The following is a 21,806-nucleotide window of genomic DNA, read 5'->3' as shown; positions in this document are numbered from 1 at the left end:
AGAACCTATGATGATATTTTAATAAATAAATATTGTTATTGAGAGGACCATTTGACAGAACCTACTCTCTGCTTACTCTGCTAAACGGGAAAAAGCGTTTAGCAGCGTTATGTTATTTTTCCAACTTAACCATAACGACTTGAGGCCTTCGTTGCAAAGGGGCACAAGAGTGCAATTGTAAACGCGACAGTTGGTGGGTTTGATTTCCACTAATAAATGAAAATGGGAAACGGCACTGTCTTAATGGGAACGGAGTGCCTTAACACTAGGTTCCCTCCGCGTACGCTACAATGTGTAGGACACAGAGCGTGGCTGAAAAACAAATTTAATAGAATGAAGGTATAACAACAGCAATGATTTCTGTGTCATAAATACTATAGGTACTATAGATACTTCAACAAATGATTAAATTTTATCTACAAAGTTTACAATTTTTATCTTCTGATTCATAATATGACATAAGTCTAAATTCTTATTAATTTATGACTAGTTTTTTAATACTAGGTGCGGAAGAGTGTCGTCGTGGTGCAGGGGCACAAGCGTGCGACTGTACACAACAACTGTGGGTTCGATTTACACTCGGGGAATGTAATATTTAATAATTGCATTTCCACACTGTGGTAACGAGGCAAAGCGTGGCGTTGAGTTCCGCCCCTCAACACGCAATGCCTCAAGTAGAAAGTGGGGAACCAGATAGTTTTTATGAGAACGGAGTATGTTACCACTAAGTTTCTAGGTTCCCTCTGCCTACTTTGGTATGTGCAGGATACATCTAAAAAATATATTTACTAAACAACACTTAGGCCTGTATTTATAAGCTGCTCCCAACTCCGAGATCGATATTGAGATGCCGTGTTTTTATTTATAAATTTTAATCTATGAATAAAAACGGCATCTCAAGTTCACTCTCAAGATCGATTTCAGAGTGAAGAGCGATTTATAAATCGCCTTAGTCCGTCCACCATCCTTCATCTTTTTGAGAGATGTTGTAAACTGGTGGTTCCAATTTTAAACTTAATTAAACCAGTCTAGAGAACATCTATATACGTTACTCTAACTAAAAATTGAACCTACACCCAACGCGTATACACTCCAATGTTTCACCACTGAACTATAATAGCCTCAATTCTTTCTTATTATCAAGCTGACAAATTTCTCATCAACTACTAGTAAAATATTTTTGTTTTGAGTACCTACCTGGTCAATTTGTCGACGAAGTCTATTTTCACATATGACTCCAGCCACGTAGAATGAGCCTTTACTCTTACTTATTTGAGCACGTTGGCGAAGCCGCAGGTAACAGCTGCAAAAACTTTGTAAGCATGGACGTTTGTTCCATTTTCACGCGAAAACTATTGAACGGATTTACATGAAACTTTACGGTTATATAATCTATACTAGCGGCCCGCCCGCGGCTTCGCCTGCGTGAACTACGTTATTATTCATTTCTGTCTCCATGAGTACCTACGTACTATACGTGACGTCCATGCAAAATTTGAGACTCCTAGCATTTGTAGTAACGAAGTTTCATACAAACTGTCAACCCCAAAAACAACCCCTTAGAAGTCGAATATTGCAAATTCCCATCTTAGTATCTACGTCTTATAAGTAACTCCTATGCAAAATTTGAGATTCCTAGCACATGTAGTTACTGAGATTTCGTGATGAGTGAGTGACCTTTCGATTTTATATATATAGATAGATAAGAATAACACATAGGCTACCATTCATGTAAATATTTTGTATAATTTGTCTAAGATTTTGTCAATAAGTTTAATTTATAATTTGTATAATTTCCAGGTATTACTAACAGGCTGCAGGTGCGTCGAATTGGACTGCTGGGACGGTGACGATGGCAACCCGGTCATCTACCACGGCCACACGTTCACCACAAAGATACCGTTTAGACGGGTGGTGGAGACTATTGCTAGGTTTGTTTCCATAATCATTCATAATGCACCAGCTTTATGGGCGTAGGCCCCCAAAAATATCTGTTCAAAGGTTAAAGTCCCAGTTTATTACCAGCTTGAAGCTAATTTATTTATTTTATTTTATATTTTTCAGGAGTGCCTTTGTAGCGTCACCGTATCCGCTAATACTAAGCATAGAGAACCACTGCAGCTTGCCACAGCAACAAGTTATGGCCAGTACTTTTGAGGTCAGTATCATAAGATTTATTTGTTTTTCCCTTTTAATAATATTGTTGATTGATATTGGTTGATATTTTTTAATTTTTAAAATATTATCTTTTTAGATATTCCTGCCAAATAATAATTCTTAGAATTTTTTTTTTCAACTTTTGTTACCTTTAGCCTAAAATTGAACCTAGGACCTTCAATGTAATAAAAACCACCACTTAACAAATTACACACGCTTTACTAGCTCTGTCTTCATCCAGGCAGTGTTTGGAGAGCAACTGGTCACGTCGTTCCTATTCGAAGTCGACTATACGGACGAGCCAAGGCTGCCGAGTCCTGAACAGCTTAAATATAAGGTACTTTATTTTAATTTACCCTTTATTTTAATGATTATATATCGAGGCATAGGTAGTAGTAGACCAGCATCACAGTGTTCCACTCGGAGGAAACAGTTATTTTTAGTTTCTCACTCTGGTAACTAGCACGCGTTCCCTAAAATGAACGGACAGTGGAGAAAGAACGGGTCATCTACAGAGATAACTGAATTACAGGAGGTGCATGAAGATGAAAAGCTTTTTCCAAATTAAATAAAATATATAAAAAATCATCGATTTGTGGTCGCATAAAATATTTTGTCCAGGCAAATCGCGACATTGAGTCCCGGCATTCAATACCTCCAGATTTATCAGAGGAAAGTGAGGAACGGAAGTGTCCTATTTAAGGACGAAGTATCTTAACTAGGTTCCCACGGTACCTCTAGTTACCCTGATATGTGTAGTATAGTTCTTAAATCCTTTTTTTTTAATTCAAACCAGTAACTTACAATTTCCTGACATAACTTTCAACCAAAAAAACTCGTCATCTTTATAATAAGTATTTAGTATATACTCGACATGAGGTTGGCCAATTTTAATCCAGCATTTTAATATATTTTTTTTATTTCAGGTCTTAATCAAAAACAAGAAACTACTTCCCATAGAGTCAAGTCCTACTATAGGTTTGACTGGCACAAGTTCTGCCCAGGGTTACAGTGGAGTTTTAGCCACCGCTTTTAGGTCAGTTGTGTATTCATGGCCCAGGGGCACAAGTTGTGGGCTCGATTCAAAACCACACCAAGCAAAGCTCGGCGTGCATTTTTTATATTTTTTTTATTTTCTAGGTCAAATGGCATTCGTCACACAACTTCGTCGCTTCCCGACGCCAGTAACAGAACTAGCTCGATTATGTCGAATCAGTCCGCTGGTTCGTCGCTTACTGAGTACTTTTCTGATGAGGATTACGATGAAGACGACGAATTTGATGGTATGGGAATATTTTAAACGAATTAATGTTATTTTAGAAATATATATGTTTCGGCAGCTTCTCTATCCCTACTGACGTGATGATACAAATAATGAAAGTCTTAGCTCTTATTGAAAAGTAAAGTTTGTTCAAAAAATGTTTAATATTTATAATGTTTATCATGATCTCCTATGTAAAAAACAGAAAAAGGTGTTTTTTCTCATTCTCTATTTCACGAAAAAAAGGTTTTGTATTGAATAGTCAATTTATCGAGGAAGGCTATATTACGTCACGTTAGTCGCTTCTATGTAACTGTCATACAAAGTTAGGTATTACTATTTGACCATGGCTTCAAACCTGCAAGTGTAAACTAGTTTTATAAATATCAAATTCCTTTTATGATTTCCAGAGAAAGAATTACACAAGATTCTTAATTCCATGGAAGAGAAGGTCGGGCGTACCTCCCTCTCTCTCTACCAGAGTTTTCGTAGGAGCGAGGGAGAAGAAGTTACCGCCATGAAACATTCTAATAGAAAACGGAGTAATCAAATTGCGAGGGAACTCAGCGATATGGTTACCTATGTGCAGGTTAGTTCGGTTATTTTGTAATAGGGTAGGTAGTGAGTTATGCATAAACTGAGAACACTTAGTTTTAAAATACTCTGTTCTCTTACTCTACTCAATCTCAATTTATTTCCAACCATCCGTCCTTCACTAAACACTCAATTTACTTGGAACCACGGATGGTTAAGTGAAGGACGGATCAGAGACAAAATTTTATGACAAGTGGCGACACTTTCCATTGAATTTTGGCTCATTATGTATTGAGTAGCGTAAAACAACGTTGAGTTTAATTTAACTCGATCGCGAACAGCTTTCTTACCGAAACGGAGAAATTATTAAAAAAAATAATATATTATATAAATAGTCATTCCCCCGGAGTTGAAGACCGAACCTACAACCTTCGCGCTTACAATCAGTATCAGTTTTCGTACTGATGGGCTCATTACCGTTTAAGATTTCTTAAATATTTATTATTTCTTACACTAAAGACGTGGCCTACCGTACCCTTTCTTGATATATTTATGGTGATATTTTTCAGGCCATAAAATTCCGAGGCCTGAATCCTATATCACCGAGGAGTTCGATGAGGCAGCCAAGCAACGTGAAGGACAATACAAGTGGAGCTACATGCAGCTTTGAATCTTCTGAAAGCAGTGATAGTGCTGGGACGGTAAGAATATAGGTTCATATTTTATCTCGCATTATGATAATTTTCTGGTGTGGTTACCATGGAGCGGCGTTAAGGTCACTCAATACACAACATCTATGAAATTGGCGGAAGCTGTAAAAAAAAATTGTGACACCAGACATTTTATCCCGCCCATAATATAACACTGTTTTCCCTTTAAGACAACTGACTTTCCCTACATTCCGCCGAATTCTGAGTGTGTTTAGTGGCGGAGCTCAACGCCGCACTTTGCCTCGTTACCAGAGCGAAGAAATGAAAATGTTTAATATCCTCGAGTAGGAATCGAACCCACAAATTGTCGCGTTTACAATTGCTTGTGTCCCTGCGCTGCTATACGTGTGCATGTTTTTTTTATTTTCAACCTTAATCTGCATATAATAAGGTAAATAGAGGAACCTAGTGTCGAGAATCTCCGTTTCCCAATTGACACAGCGTGAAACATAAAAAACATAAAAAATCCTTTTCTCTTAAAATAATCCAATATTATTTTTAATTCCAGCAGTTAGCCATCACCCAACATACCCGAGGTAGATGCCTCAACGCGCCCGCCATCCACCATCCTTGTTACCGATGCTCGTCGGTCAACGAAGCGATAGCTAAGAAAATATGCAGGAAACACCCGCTCGCACTGATCGCTCACACTGAAACACAACTTGTTAGGACTTATCCCGCCGGGTAAGTATTACTTAGCTACTAAAAGTAAGCTTACTTTTGTTTAGCCTTACCCTATTTTCCACACAATGCAGTGAAAGCAGAGAGTTAAGACTTTTCGTTCCTCACTTTGCGCCCAATTTTCGAGACGTTGGGTATTGAATGGCGGAACTTAGCACCGCGCTTTTTCGTGATACCAAAGCGAATTAAGATAATCTGATTCAGGCAGAACTGATGCGCTTAGAAAACTGAACAGAAGATGAGACAATGGGAAGAACTATATTTAACAGCGAAAATCTGGGATATTTGTGAAAAATGTACCATTTGAACACAGTTCCGTTGTAACATCAAAACAATCTAAAAAATGATACAACTAATAATGTATTTTGTAACTATAACCGAATTCTTCAATGTATTTTATAAAATGCCCCAATCAAATCTTTTTCAGCCTAAGAATAGATTCATCCAACTTTGACCCCGTGTCCTTCTGGTCGTGCGGCGTTCAGCTCGTCGCACTGAATTATCAGACAGAAGACGCAGCGATGGCGATTAACGCCGCCATGTACGAGAGCAATGGTTGTGTAGGATACGTTAGAAAACCAAGAGTCATGTGGGATTGTAGCCATATTGCTTATAGACGGTAAGCTTACTATACTTTATAATATATAACAGAATGAACAAAAACATAGCTCTATTCTCTCTGGCGTGTGGCAGAACTCAACGCCGTGGTTTGTTTTATTAGAGCGGAACATATAAAATATTTTAAATTTGTATAATAATTCCTCCTGTAGGGGTTAAATCTACATTATGTTTCCAATCAAATGACGCGCTGAACAGACTTAGATGATTTTTTTGTAATATGGCCTACATCATAAAAATATATAGGCTACAAATTATTCAATTCCCCATCGGGGAAATGAATTATTTCATATTTTCATTTCAACAAGACAAGCGCGTAGTTGAGCTCCGCCACGCTAATTCTCTAAAAATGGGCGGTACGTTAGGTTCCCTCTGCCTACCCTCCCACGAGTACATGCGGGATATAGCGTGGAGCTAAAAAAGTTTAATATTCATTATCTATTCAGATTTAACCCCATGGATAAAGAGTTCGATGGTATCCACGCGGCTCATCTCACTCTCGCCGTCATCTCCGGCCAATATGTCGCCGAAAATGTCTACTCCTTCTACAATGCATATGTTGAGGTGGAAATATTAGGAGTTCCAGCCGATTGTAAGAAAATAAAAACGAGGGTAGCTAGAAGAAATGCTTTGAACCCTATTTGGAATGAAACATTCAGTTTTAAGGTAAGTTTGGGTAAGTTTTAGTAAGTGTTTATAAACAATTTTAAATTTTATTTTACTTGTAAATGAGCAACTTGCATTTAAAGTTAAAAAAATATATAAAATTTAATATATATGTTTTATTTAAATAGTTATTATTTGTTGCAGGTAAACTTTCCCGAGTTAGCATTTGTTAGATTCGAAGTATACGACGCTGATACTAACTACATGTTGTCTCAACGAGTCATTCCTTTGCAATGTCTTAGACCTGGATATAGGCATGTTAGATTGAGGTAATTTTTTCTAACTGTAAAATGTTATTGAGTAAAGGTTCTAGGTTCAAATTTTAGAATATTTCATATTCTAGACAATATCTATATTATATAAGTATGTAAAGAAGTACAGTAGAAATGAGAACATCCTTTAGGAGTTCGGTTAAAAAATCAAAAATAACAATATCAATGAATCGTCCTGCCGGAGCAGTGGCACGGCGTCTAACTGTTAACACGACGCTTGTGTGTTCGATTCCCACTTCAGGGAATGCATTATAATCATTTCCTCGATATTTAATAGCAAAGCAAAGCGGGGCTGTGAGTTCCTCCACTCAAAACGCAATGTCTCGAAAATTGGACAAGGTGTTCCCTCTAACCAGAGTAGTAAACAATATTCTTTTCTTTACAGATCACCAACAAACCAGTCTTTAAACATGGCATCCCTGCTCATCTTCTCCCGCTGTACAGAGGAGCAGGCTGGAGAAAGCTGTAGAGGAGACCCGGAACCAGGGTCCCCCACTCAGAGGAGAAAAATACACTTTTTAGTGGTCCACGCGGTTGTGTTACACGAACCTTACTCTATATTGAAGGTTACTCATGACACTACTACTAATGAGGTTAGATTTTTACTTTTTACTCCGTATATAGCAGTGTTAGAATTGTGGCGGAACCTAGTGACGCGCCGATTAGATGTAAATCACTTTTATTTCCCCGTACAAGCGTCCTCCCTAATTTCAATATTATAATAAAATCATAGTTATTGCCATGCCAACCAATATATTTTTCTTTATAGGCAATAGCCCAATGCCTAACAAAAGCTGGTGTCTGCCGCTCATCGCGAGGCAGCTACGTGCTGGTAGAGGAAGTTGCCTCTAGAGCTCCAACACAGAGGGTCCTAGCTCCTCACGAGAGGGTTCTGAAGGCGGCCACTAGTAGACCTGGAGCCAGGTTGTTGCTAAAGAGGGTTGGTGATGATCCTAGTAGTCGAGCTTGGTTGACTAGCATAAGGTAATGTTGAGATATTTAGTCTGACTTTATCCATATATCATAGAATTAAAAGTTCTACTTAACTACTTAGAATAGAAAATTCTATATAGCAGACAAGTAAAATATATGGAACAACATAAAAATTGTATATAAATATCAATGGCTAAAGTTGTATTTGTATATGTGTCACCTATACAAATCTTCCTTGGGAAGTCCAAAGGAACCTTCGTAACAAATTTCAGCGTTCTACGCCGCGTAGCATCGTCTATGCGTTGACTGGCAGTTACTCTAAGTAACGGAAGAATTTTACACATAAATTACTATTCTATTTAAGAACTAAGTAGATATTGTAGATCTCTTTGTTATATACAATCGTACATGGTCGTTATCCTACTATCAGATATCATATCCATACCTATATTATAAATTCGAAAGTAACTCTGTCTGTCTGTCTGTCTGTCTGTCTGTCCTTTACGCAATCAGGGCCAAACCGCTAATTAAATTGTGATAAAATACTCATATAGAGATACTTGAGGGTCCCGGGATGAACATAGGATACTTTTTTTTTCTCATATTTGTAATATTTTCGATATATAGCAATATATTAAAATAATTAATTTGACAAGCAATTTATTCCGCCATGTTAATAACAATCGTCGCTACGCGTTGCTAAGCAACGGTTTGCAAAGTTTATTGTTTTAAGAAAACGTCACCCAAAGTGAGTTTGCTTAACGCGAACATGGCGCGCGCTGATATAGATTTGTATACATTAACAAAAATTAGATGATTTCTATAATTTGATATTCATCCTTATGAAAATAAATATAATGGTCACTTTCAGCATTTCAACTAGATTGAAATTATAGTTTACTGTATAACATTGTAATAAATAATTAAGGAGATGTCACTGATTCGAAATGACCTAGCCTACGAGTGGTATAGTATGACCGACGCGAACGGGCAGATGACTTTGAAATAAAATAAATAAATTTTGATATATTTTCGAATTACTATTATTTTTTATGTAATTATTTGCTGCTTATAATTAATTTATCTCAGTTTGGTTATCCATACCGATGTTATACACTTAAAATATCGTAATTTAAATCATTAGGGATTTTATTCGATATTGTTCGCAAAAATTAATAATTATTTAATATAGAAAAATGTTTAGGACGCGCGCACGGCAAACTTTAGGTACTTTTACTTCTTTTGTTTGTTCATTTCGGTTACTCAGATATTTTTTCTAATAATAAATCTCCACTTATTATTATTTTTTAACTTATTTTAATTATTTAGGCTTATATTTTCGCGGGCGTAGCCGCGTCCGGGCCCACTAGTCATAAATAAATTAGATTTGGCTCGAAGATAATGTTAGTTTAATAGGATGAAACTCGTGGCGCAAATAATCGGACACATTTTTTGAATTGAGGCCGTCTTGGCGCAGATGCGCAAACGAGTGACTGTAAACGCGACGGTTGTTGGTTCGATAACTCACTTGGGGGAATGAAATATTTAATATTCTAATTTTTCTCGCTCTAGTGACGAGGGACGGCTAAATCATCATTTCCCCGCTTTGATTGGACAAAGCGCAGTTCATGCTTTTGAGCGTATCTGGAGATATTTTCTAAGGGGAAGGCCTTGATTTTAAATTTGAAATTATATTTAGATGTTAAGGATATTTTTTAAAAAATCAAGTTTCATTTTTGGGGAGGCATGTGGGGTGGGCACGGCCGCTCCTTTTACTAGGTTCAAAGTGGAAAACGTAGTGTCTTAAAACTAGGATCTCGCTGTCTATCTTTAAATCAAAGAAAAAATATAATTAAAAATTGTAAATATACATTTTAACTTTTACTTCTATCTTAACAGATCAGCATCAACAGACAGGTCAAGGGATCACTCAGTACCCTCCGACGAGGACTCCAGCGCTCACGAGGAGCCCAGGAAACCTCCTGACAGCTTCTTAGTCTGCGTACATAATGTGTGCCATGAAATACCTTACGCTATTTTAAAGGCAAGTGCAAATTAAAGATATTTATACAAATTCTTATTTTACATAGGTAGGACTCCTTCAGCCTGATGATTGATGTGGTGTTATACTATAACCTTTCTAGCCTTTCATTGGTCCTACACAAAAAAATCCATTTCGGACCAGTAGTTCCAGAGATTAGTGTGTTCAACCAAACCAATGTTTCATAATAATATATACATTTACAAAAGAACGATTTGCAAGTACATTTTTTTTTCATTTTAGGTACCTCTAGGCGCCACGGCCTCCTACGTTATATATCAAGCGTTAACAAAAGCAAGGTGCCATGATGATCCTAAAAGGTAATATTTTGTTTTTAGCTTCACGCTGTATCCCGTATATAGAAGAGTAGGTAGACGGGACCTAATTAAGACACTCCGTTCCCCACTTTCCCTCCAATATTCAAGACATTGCGTGTTGAATGACTGGGCTCAGCTCCAGGCTTTGTCTTTTTAACAAAACGGGAAAATTATTAATGATCTAATGTTTTTCGAATGGAAATCGAACCAACAATCGCGTTACTAGTCTGACGCTAATACTTAAAAAATACCAAAAACATTAAAAAAAAATATTTTATTTCCCCTTATTCCAGGTTTATACTAGTAGAAGAGCTAGAATGGGGAGGCAGAGCTGGCGCCGGCCCCCAACAGCGACCACTGGCTGATGATGAAGTGGTTTATGCTGCACAGGTAAAAAATATTCGCTAATATTATTTGTATAGTATCTATCTATCGAATCGAAGAAATTAAAATATTAAGAAACCCCTTTCTAAGCACACTTGTGCCCCTGTGCCACTACGGTGTCAATTCAAATAAACATATTAATTTAAAATAATTATAACAGGCAACCTGGAAAACGTTGGGCAGATTCGTACTCCAAGAGAAGGGAAGTACAGCACCTTTACCAAGACATCGCGCATGCATCGCCAGGATACAACGGGGACTGAGTATGACGAGAGGAGCTTTTACTGGTAATTTATTTATTGTTATCTTTTATCTTTCACCTGTGACTTCGACCCCCTGGTAAAATTAAAATGAGTAAGAGTTATTTATGACACATGTGACATGACACATTCTAAGTGCCCATGGTAACTTAACTTCAAGAACAAACTTCCGGAATAGAAAAAAATATTTTGTTTTACAGGCAGCGGCGGTTTTCCACTCGGTAATATAATATCGAATGACAATGTATGTGAAGGAAAGACTCCAGTACAAACTGCATACAGCGACCCAACGCATTGCAGGTATCTAAAATACTTATAAGCTTAATACTATAATTATAGTAGCTTCCCTTATATTTACATACGGACAATTATATACAGGCCGTAGTGGCGCAGAGAGAACTCACAACCGTTACGTTTACAGTTGCTTGTGCCACTAAGCCATGACGGCATCTGGAACTTTTTGTTTTCAGTATTAAAACACTCCGTTCCCCACGCAATGTCGACTTCTGGTGGCTTTGCGTGTTGAGTGGCGGAACTCAACGCTGCCTCGACACCAGAGCGAAGAAATAAAAATATAAATTTAAATAAATATTTTACTTCCTCTAGCGGGAATCGAACCCACGACCATTCGCTTTTACAGTCACACCTTGTGCCCTTGTGACCTTTTTAATTAGCGTTATTTTAATTTTCAGGCGAGTGTCATCAGCACCTTTGGGTAAAGGTATAGGGCGGGCAAAGGGCCATTCTGACAAGGATATACATTCATACACACAAAGACGATCGGCTTCGAGGGAGGTGAGGAAAATAAATATTCATTCGATGCGTCTAAGAAGTATTAGTATTTTGAATAAATATCACAGGAGACGCAATCGAAATTTTTAAATAGTCTTTCCACATATTTAAATTGTTAATAAAACCTGTAAATACGTTATTGTTGCACCAAGTGAATATGAACGTACCGAGCTTTAACTTCTAGATGTCACATATTTTTCTAATAATGAGATGAAAGAGAATTCTTTTCTCAAAAAGCATTGTCACTTATTTTAACATTATAAGGTGCTATTTACACAAGGGAAAGGATATTTTTAACCTTCACTCTGTATCGTAGCAGGGTAGGCAGAGGGAATCTGGGAACCTAGTGTTAAGACACTACATTATTTTTTAGTCACTTTCGCCGAATTCTGGAGGCGTTGCGTGTTGAGTGGCGAAATTTAACGCTGCACTCTGTTTCGATACCAGAGCGAGGAAATGAAAATATTAAAAATTCCATTCCCATAAGTTGCAATCGAACTCACATCTGTCGCGTCTACAGTCGCACGCTTGTGTCCCTGCACCACTACAGCGCTCATCACGTATAAAAATGCGTAGTTTTTTTCTATTTATATATCAAAAATATATTTCAGGTACACTCAGAAGGAGAGACTGGTGGTAGTTCGTTAGGTGCTGAAGCTCTTGCGGCTCAAATGGCGCGCTTCAAGAGAGTATCTTTGCGGAAATTAAGGGCTTGGCGTTCCTGAGTGTTGCAGGTATGATATTTATAAATATAGCTTTGAGTTAAAACACTCTCTTCTCCTAAATTTGTGATACCGCGTGGGAGAGAATTGAATTTCAAATATTTCACTCCCCTTATTGGAGAGCGAACTTATGCTGTCTTACATTAAAAATATTGTAAATAATTTAGCGGAAAGTGGGGAACGGAAGTGTCTTAATGGGAAACAATTGCCTTAACACTAGGTTCCCAGGTCCCCTCTCCTCTCCAAGGCCAATAAAAAATATTTGTAATATTGGTTTTGGGTTAATAATATAATGAAAATAGAATCGCCGTTTCCTTGCAACCTTATGGGAAAAAACAAAATCTAAAGTAATTGTTGGCTTCTTTATTTATTATTATAATTAATTATTAAATCACCTATTTTATTTACGTGGTTTTAGGTGTTCCGCCGACTCGGAACGAGTTTGGCGAACCACCGAGCATCACTTTCATCGGAACTCGGCTCTCTATGGGATTTCTTTAGAATCGACAGAGAAAGACGGCGTTCAGCTCCGGCAGGCACTTACGAACCCATCGAAACTAAATCACCAGCAAAATTGGCTAGAGACCTATTTCAAGTTGTCCATGAAACGGTATTCGCAAAGAAATTTGAAGAAAAACGATGTCCATTAGTAAAAGAAGAATCAGATTTGAGCTCAGATGATGAAGATGGAACTGAAAGACGCATCGCCAATCTTATCGACTTTTTCTTTACAATAGTAAAAAGTCAAAAAGATGATAGAAAAAGTAGCGGTGGAAGTTGTTTCAGGAGTGAAGATACACCAGAAGAAAAGTATATTCCAACCAAAGTCAATACAGAGTTAGAGCAAAAAATGGAAACGCTCCTAGAATTTCTTGCGACGAGTGGTTGCGTAGAAAAAGATGAGAAGGATGAAAAAAAGATAACTCTCATGGAATTTTTATTGACTGAAGACAAAAAATTCGATAAGCCTATTATAGAAATTAATAACAAAGGCATTAGCTTGTCAGAATCTAATGTCAACGTAAAAAACTTGTCATACATAGACGAAACTCCTGGCGATGATAGCAATGAAACACTAGTTGAAATGCTGTTAAAATATATGGAAGATTATAGTGGAAAAGAGAAAGATACATCAAAATCTCTATCAGTGACGCCATCTTTGTCAGAAAAGTCAAAATCTGATATGACTATAAGCAAATTTGAAACGTTCAGTGATATTAGCAAGACCAAATCTGATTCGACACTAACACAAACACAAGACACAGTGATCGACAGAGGAGATGACGACAGAAGACGCATATCCGAAACAGTAATCGATTTAAGTGGAGTTAAAACTGATCTAGAATCGATTTTTGAAGAAGCAGTTTTACGAGTGTGTGAATTAAAAATGATTTTTGAAGATGATACAATGAGTGAACAAGAAGATATAGAGAATTTTAATATGTATACAAAACCACCTCAATTGCAATATGGTCAAATGCTATATAGCATTGAATTATCTGATATTATAGAGGAAGACGAACCAGAATTATCTTATAGAACAATGGAAAAAGATCGAATGACGCAAATTAGAGAAATTGCAGAAGACTTGATAAGACATATAGAGAAGAGGATTCAAAATTATTCATTCGACGACGACAGTTCTGGACCTTCTACGGAAGAATATAGTCGAGAATTTGACTTAAGTCCGAGCCAAAAATCGATAAGTTTAGTTGATTTGCGAAACATCCCAGATTTACCGCCCAGCATGATAATCAAGCCTAAAGTTGTCAGGGTTGACAAGTCAACATCCACAACCGAGATATCAGATTCGTTCTCTGAATACTCTAGAAGAATCGATTCTGCATGTATGACTGAAGATACTACGCTAACATCAAGTACAGAAAGAAACGAAAGAGCATTAGATAAATTAGAATCTCTACATCGATTTTTCTCCAAGTCTCGTTTGGAAATAATCGATGAAAGTTTGGAAGAAGAAAAAAATAAAAGTCCTAGTGGACATGAAATTTTGAAAGGAGATGTACAAGGTTATAAAGTCGGTCAAGCTAGTTTGGACGACGTTGAAGATTTGCTCGACGATAACGACAAAGAGAAAGATTTTAAAATGGATGATATGAGTAATAAATAAATAAACGATTTTAGAAAGTATTTCTATATAACGTTATACAAAATTACTTATACTTCCGATTTTGTGACTTATAGTCAAGTTGAATACTTACTAATAGGAGAAGAACAGAAAAAGGGGAATCACAGATAATATTTTTATCACAATTACCCAATATTTTTACACTATTGTTAAAAATATCAAAATAAATTACAACATATCTAGGAGTTCGGGAAAAAAGTATTCTAAAATTAAACTTAGTATCCCGTAACTAAGTTTGGACCAGTCTTTTTTTAAATAAAAAATCTGTGTCAATAAAAAAATATATAAAATAAAAATTCTAAAATTAAAGTAACTTTAATTAAGTTCTTATATTATAAAAATAATATACTTTTAATTTAAAATATTTGTAGATTATTTATGTATATCACTTTGTTTTGCAATATAAAATTATGTCAGTTGTATTATAAAATAAAGTTATTGTTTTCTATATAATCTATGTACTTACGTTGAACGAATTACAAAAAAATAGAAAGAGCCAAATTAAAAATCGATTTTAATTTATAATAATAACTAAAGTAAATATAAGATTAAAATATAAAACTCGACTAAGGCATAAAATAATACGCAAATTCTCGAAATTTCGAGGTCAAATAGTGAGATTTTTTAATAAATAGTTCGTATATTCTTAGATATAGGTTATAGAATATTTAACTATATTTGTACGTTGGTAATTTTTTATTGGGTGTTATTTTGTTTTTTTATCTTCACCTTTTATTTTATACAGAACTTAAAATGATGAAGGAATTGTCTTTCTAATACAAAAAGTGGGTATATAATTATATATTATGTTCTTTTTTCATTTTATGGCCACTTGTAAAATTTTACAAGTTGCTTCGCGCGCGTAGTAAAATTCAAATAACTAAGATCTATTAACTAGAATCTATTAATAATATTGTTAAAAAAATTCTTTGCACTGTTACGTTATTTTATAAATATATTTTTTTAATATAATATTTATTTCTCTTTAAAAATATATATTTTAAATGACATTCTACTGAAATCTCTTTGCCTACAACACATTATAATAAATTAGAACCCAATTAAAAAAATTTCAACGTACAAGCGAATGTTAGAATAAAAAAGCAAATATTTATGTCAAGTTGAATTTATATTAATTAAAATATAATAAAAATTATGTACACATTTTATACTATCCTTATAATGTTTAATGTAGGGCTAAACGATTATTTATTCTTTGAATGTAGTGGATTTTGATTAAATGTTGAATTTGACGTGTAATTCAATTGTCAGTTGAGAATTGTCAAAATATATTTTTTTCTGAAAGCTTAAGCCTAAAAGCTTATATCAAATTTGGATGGAGCGGGATTTGAACCCGCACCTTTAAAATTTTTCTGCGATCTCTAGAAAGAGTAAAATAATTTGCATTTTTCTTAATTTAATGGCTATTTTTATGTAGTATAGGTACTGAGATTAGCCAGAATGACCAAACACACTCTTCAGCTTTCTAATAATCAATATTAAATACATTTATTATGGTTAATTTTAAATTATGATTCATTTTTATTTTATTTCAATTGTAACTGACAGTTGAGTTAGATAACAACGGAAGTGTTGAGAATAATGATTAGATGTGTATTAGGCTTTTGAGTAAATCTATAAGTTGTTGACTCCAATTTAGGTCTAGTGGTAGCTTTTTATAGGACTACATACGATTGTATTGTTTATTTTTTAACTTTCTAGAGAACTTTTCTATTACTTTTTTTATTGTTGTGGTAGCATATCCGATTTTTGTTGTTACATCACTTTATCTAAGAAAATGTACCTGCAATTTTAAAGTGTTTTCATAAGAATGAACTTTGTTCCCATATTATAACTTTATTTGACATTCATACTCCAGGCCTTAATAAATGAAAGAATGAATTTCAAAACATGAGAAAATAGTAAATATTTTTATTGAAAATATGTTTTATATGTATATGAGGTCGGTCGTATGTCACAGTGAGAACTGTGAGGTCTATCTATATCAGGACGATTGTTTTTTAATGATCGGTCCCCACTCGCGGGAGTGTTTATATAATATGTATTCTTATTTACCTGCTTTGGTCGAAACACGGCGTTGATTTTCCACTCAGCGCACAATGTCACTATTAACATAACTTTCATAAATTTAAAGATATGTAATTGTAAAGTTGCATATCACAAGGCACTACGTTCGAATCCTACTAAAAGTGAGAGAAACCTTAGAGTATTTACCGTGCTCAGCGCGTTGCAGGAGTTCGGAGCATGCCCACGACTTGCGAGCCAAGTGTAGGGTAGGTGTACCCTATAAAGTGTAGGCTTAGGGACCCTATAAATTTTGTTACTCCACTATCTCTTTCACTTCTAACTTCATAAGAAACTAATTGTTGCCCGCAATATTGTTAGTGTGGACTTCAAGACCTAAAAGGTAAAATCCCGATTTTTTCCCATTACCGCAGAATTTTCGAAAAATATTCATTCTATTTCAAAATTTTGTCTAGAAATCTTAATGTTCCCCTACACTCGCTATCCTATCCTGTACCTATCATGTCTACAAGCCAAATTTCCACTTTCAAGTATAGTAGTTTCGTCTGTGCATAGTCTGTCAGTAAATCTGTAATGGAATACTTTTACATTTATATAGAAGATACATTTATTTATTACATTTTCATACATCATTCAAGCTCAGTGGAAACAGGTTCGATTCCCGCTGTGGTCATTTTGAAATACACAAAGCAATCTATGTCTAATCGTTTAAGCTAAATATATCTTTTTATGGTCTAAACTAAACTATGTATTATAAGATGATGTTTTCTTTATATTTAATATGTTGTAAATCAGAAAGAGTATATTTATTTGTATGTATCAAAGAATCAGTGGAGTTTATATTTTAATAAATAAACATTTTATTTTAACTGTGAATATTGTTTTATTAGATTAAATCATAACTAAACAGTGCGACTAGTCTTAACAAAGCGGACAAAGAAATAAAATAAATATAATAATTCTAAATGAGGTTCGAATCCACAAACATCACATTCAAAATCAGAAACTCATTACTTTTTATTTTAATAAAAAGTTATATTTTTTTTTCTATTCATATCGTACCTAGTAGTGGAAATTTGTTTCTCCATTTACAAAGTGAATCGCTGAATCCAATATTTATAAAAAACATCATAGCAATGAGCAATGGGAATTGAACCCACACTATTGAGTCCAATATGCCATATCTTATTTATTATAAGCTTAAGATGCGAGTAAAAAGAAAGACAAACATATTCAAAATCAATCTTTAATATACTACAAAAACGAGAGGAACAGTCATCATTACATATAATTATTAATTATTACAATCATTATTCACTATTCCATATACAAAATATAAATCAACAGTATTTATCATTAATCAGTTCTTTCATTAAAACAGTTCATTAAATACAACCCCGTTTTCATTAAAGATATAAAATAAAAATAAAATACATATTTTAATAATAAATAACTATAATCTAGATTCAGTTTTTTAATGAAACTATTTTATATGGATTTATATTTAATTTTCATAAAAAATTCTTCAATAAAATATATAAGCCATAATAAGCGATTTTAGCACCCTACTGATACCCTACTTCTAGTGCACTAGGCTAGGTCACTATATATAGGGTATTAAAGTTTACACCGTGTATCCTAGCCCTAATTGATGTAGTAGTTTGGTATAATCGCCCCCATACATATAAATATTATTTTGTAATAATAATATATTAATTTAAAAATAATTTAGCACAATTTAAGTATTTCAAATATTATAAAGCTATTTAAAATAAAGCAATTTTTCTCAATTCAATCAGATCTTAAATCAAAATTTAAGAAAACTTTTTTTCATATAACATTTGTATAAATATAAGGCATTTTGACATTAGTTACATTAGATTTCATTAATGAGATCAAAATTATAACACAATCGCACCCAAAATACAATAATATAATTACAAATCCTTAAAAAATAACTTCATTAACATTAAGTTAAAAAAAAATATGATCATTACTTAACAATTTTAGTACAAAATTGTTGTAAGATTCGAAAGATTCATTTCATAATTGTTTTATTTTAATTGATTTAAAATAAACAAAATATTATTTGTTTTATGGGAATATGTTGATATATTAAATAATCTTATAAACAAGGGCCTTAAACCCACCATGTTATTTTTAATCTGCCTCATAAAAAGTGGTCCAACTCACATTCATGGATTTTCTAGCTTTTATATTATGCCTCAGAATAAATATATGAAATATATACCAAAAATATGACTTAGACCGCTTTTTTTGGACATGAATGGCCTTTAAAGTAGTATTCTAAATCTAGTTCCAACATATTCTCATAAAAACTATCATTATAAAATAATATGTATACTATTATTGTCAGATTTATGCTTCTTCACTAAAATACTAAGATTTTAATCAGTTTTTTTTTAATAAAAAAACTTACTTCTCAATCTGTTTTTTCTATTTATTCAGAAAACGTATAGAAATTTGATCTTTTTTCTAGTTTTCGGACTTTCAATCCATCCATCCATCACACCATTTGACTTTTGAGTTATTTTCAAACAAATTTTCTATATATTATGTATAGCCAAACGTAAACTAAGAAAATGTTCTATTGGAATGCTATAAGATCAGTGTAGTCATAGTCAAGGCACTTGATTAAAGGCGTCATTTTTTACATACACATTGGGTTCAAATCCGTGTTATAATAACATTTTTATAATAATTAAAACAGTAATTACCAATTATTTATAATTTCCGCACAATTTCATTGTTTGTTAATATTTATTTGTCGATTAAATTGAGGCCATTCTAGCCATTTAAAGAAAAATCCTATCGTAGATTATGGAATATACGAGAAGTTAAAATAAATAATAATTAATCATTCACATTGATAAAATTAAACTCAATTTGAACTTCAAAGTCACGAGATTGAAAAGTGCCTTAGGGTGACCATGAGTTGACCTCTTCTAACTTTAGATCACTTCCTATATGTAATAGCTGATATAAATATTGTTGATATATGTTTGTCTGTGTATTTGTAAATATAATATAAACAGATTCAATAATTCATGAACCTGTGATCTTTGGCGAAGTACCTACGGTTCATGAAATTATATACTGTCGTTATTTAAATGGTATGTTTTACTTTCTTTTATAATTGCGTAAGATTCATGTTTGGCAAAGACACATTACAACATACAAATTAACATGTATATGTACATAAATATAGATTATTTATTACAAGCTATTAATAGGGCGTAATCGTGTCTTGGAAATATGCCTTTTAATATTTTATTTTAAACTGTAAAGAGGCCAATTAATAATGTTTTAAAACAGATAAGATTTAAACCATACTTATGTTTATATTTGTCTGAAAACATTTCAAAAATTCTAAAATGTGCTTAAGTATTTAAAACAAAAATTGATTAAATTCTTATTTCAAGTAGAATAATTTGTAGTCTTAACACTAGTTACCTATTGAGCTTCCAGAATTGAGCATCCGTCCAAGTCCACTCAATGTATACAATAATCAGTCTAGACTTCACTAACTCTCAAGCTCAAACTATATGGCACAAAACACTAGCTTTGCCAAACACTGTTCACCAATAGGGAGTGTTAAAACTGTTATTCTCTCTGTTCGTCCATGAATTTCCATTATTAATTCTTGCGCACGAGATTCCTGGCACTTTACGGACTGAGGACTTTTCTATGATGTAGTTATGGCCTTTATTATTGTCCCAATATTCGTTGCCTTGGCACCTAAAACACACGCAGAAATCCAATTTCCTGGAATGGATTGGAAGCTGTAAACGGAATCCAAAGGTATCATATATAGATACGCCGTTTTTGCTCAGAGGTCCTGTTTCGACAAACGCACAGTAGGTGTCCTCATGTGTCCTCCAACCATCTGAGGACGCTCTGACGAAGACTTCTTTATTGAAATCTAAATTTTTCACTTTGACTGTACCGTCTACCGCGCATTCGTTTTGTTTAATTATAACGTTTTCTAATGAAACACATTTCTCTGTAATGCATCTCCGGAATTCCAAATAATCTGAAGCTGGTTGAGGAAATCTCTGTTCCCACAAGTCTACCAAACTGATTGGTGGTGGTTTCCTTTCGGGCGGTGGACTAGGAACTATTTTTAATGCCCAATATGGAGGTACATGGGACGGTTCGGTCATGAATTTCACTTGTTCTAGCGCATATCCTCTGTCATCTGCGAAGACGACGCGTTTTTTCGTCTTGTCCGTGGGGATCCTGATGCAAGACCGTGGTGCTGCTTTAAGAGTTAACTGGATAGGTTTGAGTAGTGACAGACATGGTGCTGAGTATCCTCTTGCTGATAATTTGGTAGGTCTTCTAACTTGAGGCGTGTAGTCTGTGAGGAACCCCGCTGGTGGGCTGTGACCGTAGAATATTTGCTCGGAGGCGAGCATATCTATTGCCGCACACATCGCGTTTCTGTGAACAGAAAACACGTATATACATATATAACGGCGATCAGCGGTGAACTAAACGGAATCATACGTATCGCGCTCTTTTATAGACGTCGGAGCGCCGGCCACGCGTTTATACAATATTATGTAGAGTGACAATGTTTTTGAATGAAAAATTTCGGACAATTTTGTTGTCTTTGCGATTTGGGAATATAGGTCAAGTACGAAAGTTTACGTTAGATCCTCATTTAAATTTAACTTTATTTTACTTATTAAAGTATTGGTAAGATTTTAATTAGAAAATTTAAATAATGCATTAGTTAAAGTGGAGTGATGACTTAAAATATCATTTTACATTTACTGATTTTTTGTCGCTGTTATCCTAACATAATAATATGTTTTTTATAGTTTTAAAATATTATACATTAGTATGAGAGATTGCTCAGAGTGAACTGAGTGAAAGTTTACTTCATTTTCCACTCTGAATAAACAAGAGGAGGAAATTAATACGGCACTTTATCTAATCTGGATTTTAATATAAAAAAATACTATAACCGCCAATAACCATTATAAGGATCATGTCAAGCTTACGTTTATTAATACTTAGGCAAGGGCACGATTAAATCAAACGAAGTACTATAAACTAATAATTAATTTATTAGTAGGGACTTACAACAAGTAGGGATTCTTCCTCACCAAAATAAACAAAAATATCAAACAATTTTACATTTGACTAAATGAGTGGAATGTTTTAGACATTATTTATAGACAGAAGTTATAATTAAATTGCTGCCGGTTATTGACATATTTATATTAATGATAATAAT

The 21,806-nt window shown here is 34.2% G+C and overlaps 2 protein-coding genes across 5 annotated transcripts in view; one reads left to right on the top strand and one right to left on the bottom strand.

Moving 5' to 3' along the window:
- The window catches only part of LOC146530479 (1-phosphatidylinositol 4,5-bisphosphate phosphodiesterase epsilon-1-like), a 105,769-nt gene extending 88,353 nt beyond the window's left edge, over positions 1-17,416 (top strand). Inside the window, exons 23-43 of one of the 2 annotated variants that reach the window (XM_085200333.1) lie at positions 1,801-1,931; positions 2,065-2,158; positions 2,399-2,494; positions 3,084-3,193; positions 3,298-3,440; positions 3,829-4,007; positions 4,522-4,653; positions 5,174-5,346; positions 5,771-5,962; positions 6,408-6,627; positions 6,772-6,896; positions 7,285-7,492; positions 7,669-7,883; positions 9,732-9,876; positions 10,117-10,193; positions 10,484-10,580; positions 10,735-10,861; positions 11,035-11,134; positions 11,527-11,629; positions 12,238-12,360; positions 12,767-17,416. In XM_085200333.1, coding sequence (XP_085056459.1) covers positions 1,801-1,931; positions 2,065-2,158; positions 2,399-2,494; positions 3,084-3,193; positions 3,298-3,440; positions 3,829-4,007; positions 4,522-4,653; positions 5,174-5,346; positions 5,771-5,962; positions 6,408-6,627; positions 6,772-6,896; positions 7,285-7,492; positions 7,669-7,883; positions 9,732-9,876; positions 10,117-10,193; positions 10,484-10,580; positions 10,735-10,861; positions 11,035-11,134; positions 11,527-11,629; positions 12,238-12,351 — 2,781 coding nt within the window. In that variant the 3' untranslated portion in view covers positions 12,352-12,360; positions 12,767-17,416. Of the gene's footprint in view, positions 1-1,800; positions 1,932-2,064; positions 2,159-2,398; positions 2,495-3,083; positions 3,194-3,297; positions 3,441-3,828; positions 4,008-4,521; positions 4,654-5,170; positions 5,347-5,770; positions 5,963-6,407; positions 6,628-6,771; positions 6,897-7,284; positions 7,493-7,668; positions 7,884-9,731; positions 9,877-10,116; positions 10,194-10,483; positions 10,581-10,734; positions 10,862-11,034; positions 11,135-11,526; positions 11,630-12,237; positions 12,361-12,766 lie in introns of both variants that reach the window. The other variant, XM_085200331.1, reaches the window with a different exon arrangement.
- Gbs-70E (Glycogen binding subunit 70E) overlaps positions 13,561-21,806 on the bottom strand; it is a 37,091-nt gene continuing 28,845 nt past the window's right edge. For all 3 annotated transcript variants that reach the window (XM_085200345.1, XM_085200347.1, XM_085200346.1), the window contains exon 2: positions 13,561-21,004. In XM_085200345.1, coding sequence (XP_085056471.1) covers positions 20,140-20,997 — 858 coding nt within the window. In that variant the 5' untranslated portion in view covers positions 20,998-21,004 and the 3' untranslated portion in view covers positions 13,561-20,139. The remainder of the gene's footprint in view (positions 21,005-21,806) is intronic.

Source organism: Heliconius melpomene, chromosome 17 (genome assembly GCF_056956725.1).
Source record: "Heliconius melpomene rosina isolate 202511_hmr_F chromosome 17, ASM5695672v1, whole genome shotgun sequence".
Lineage (NCBI taxonomy): Eukaryota > Metazoa > Arthropoda > Insecta > Lepidoptera > Nymphalidae > Heliconius > Heliconius melpomene.
Note: the sequence above shows the minus strand (reverse complement) of the source record. Positions and strands in the feature narration are given on the sequence as shown.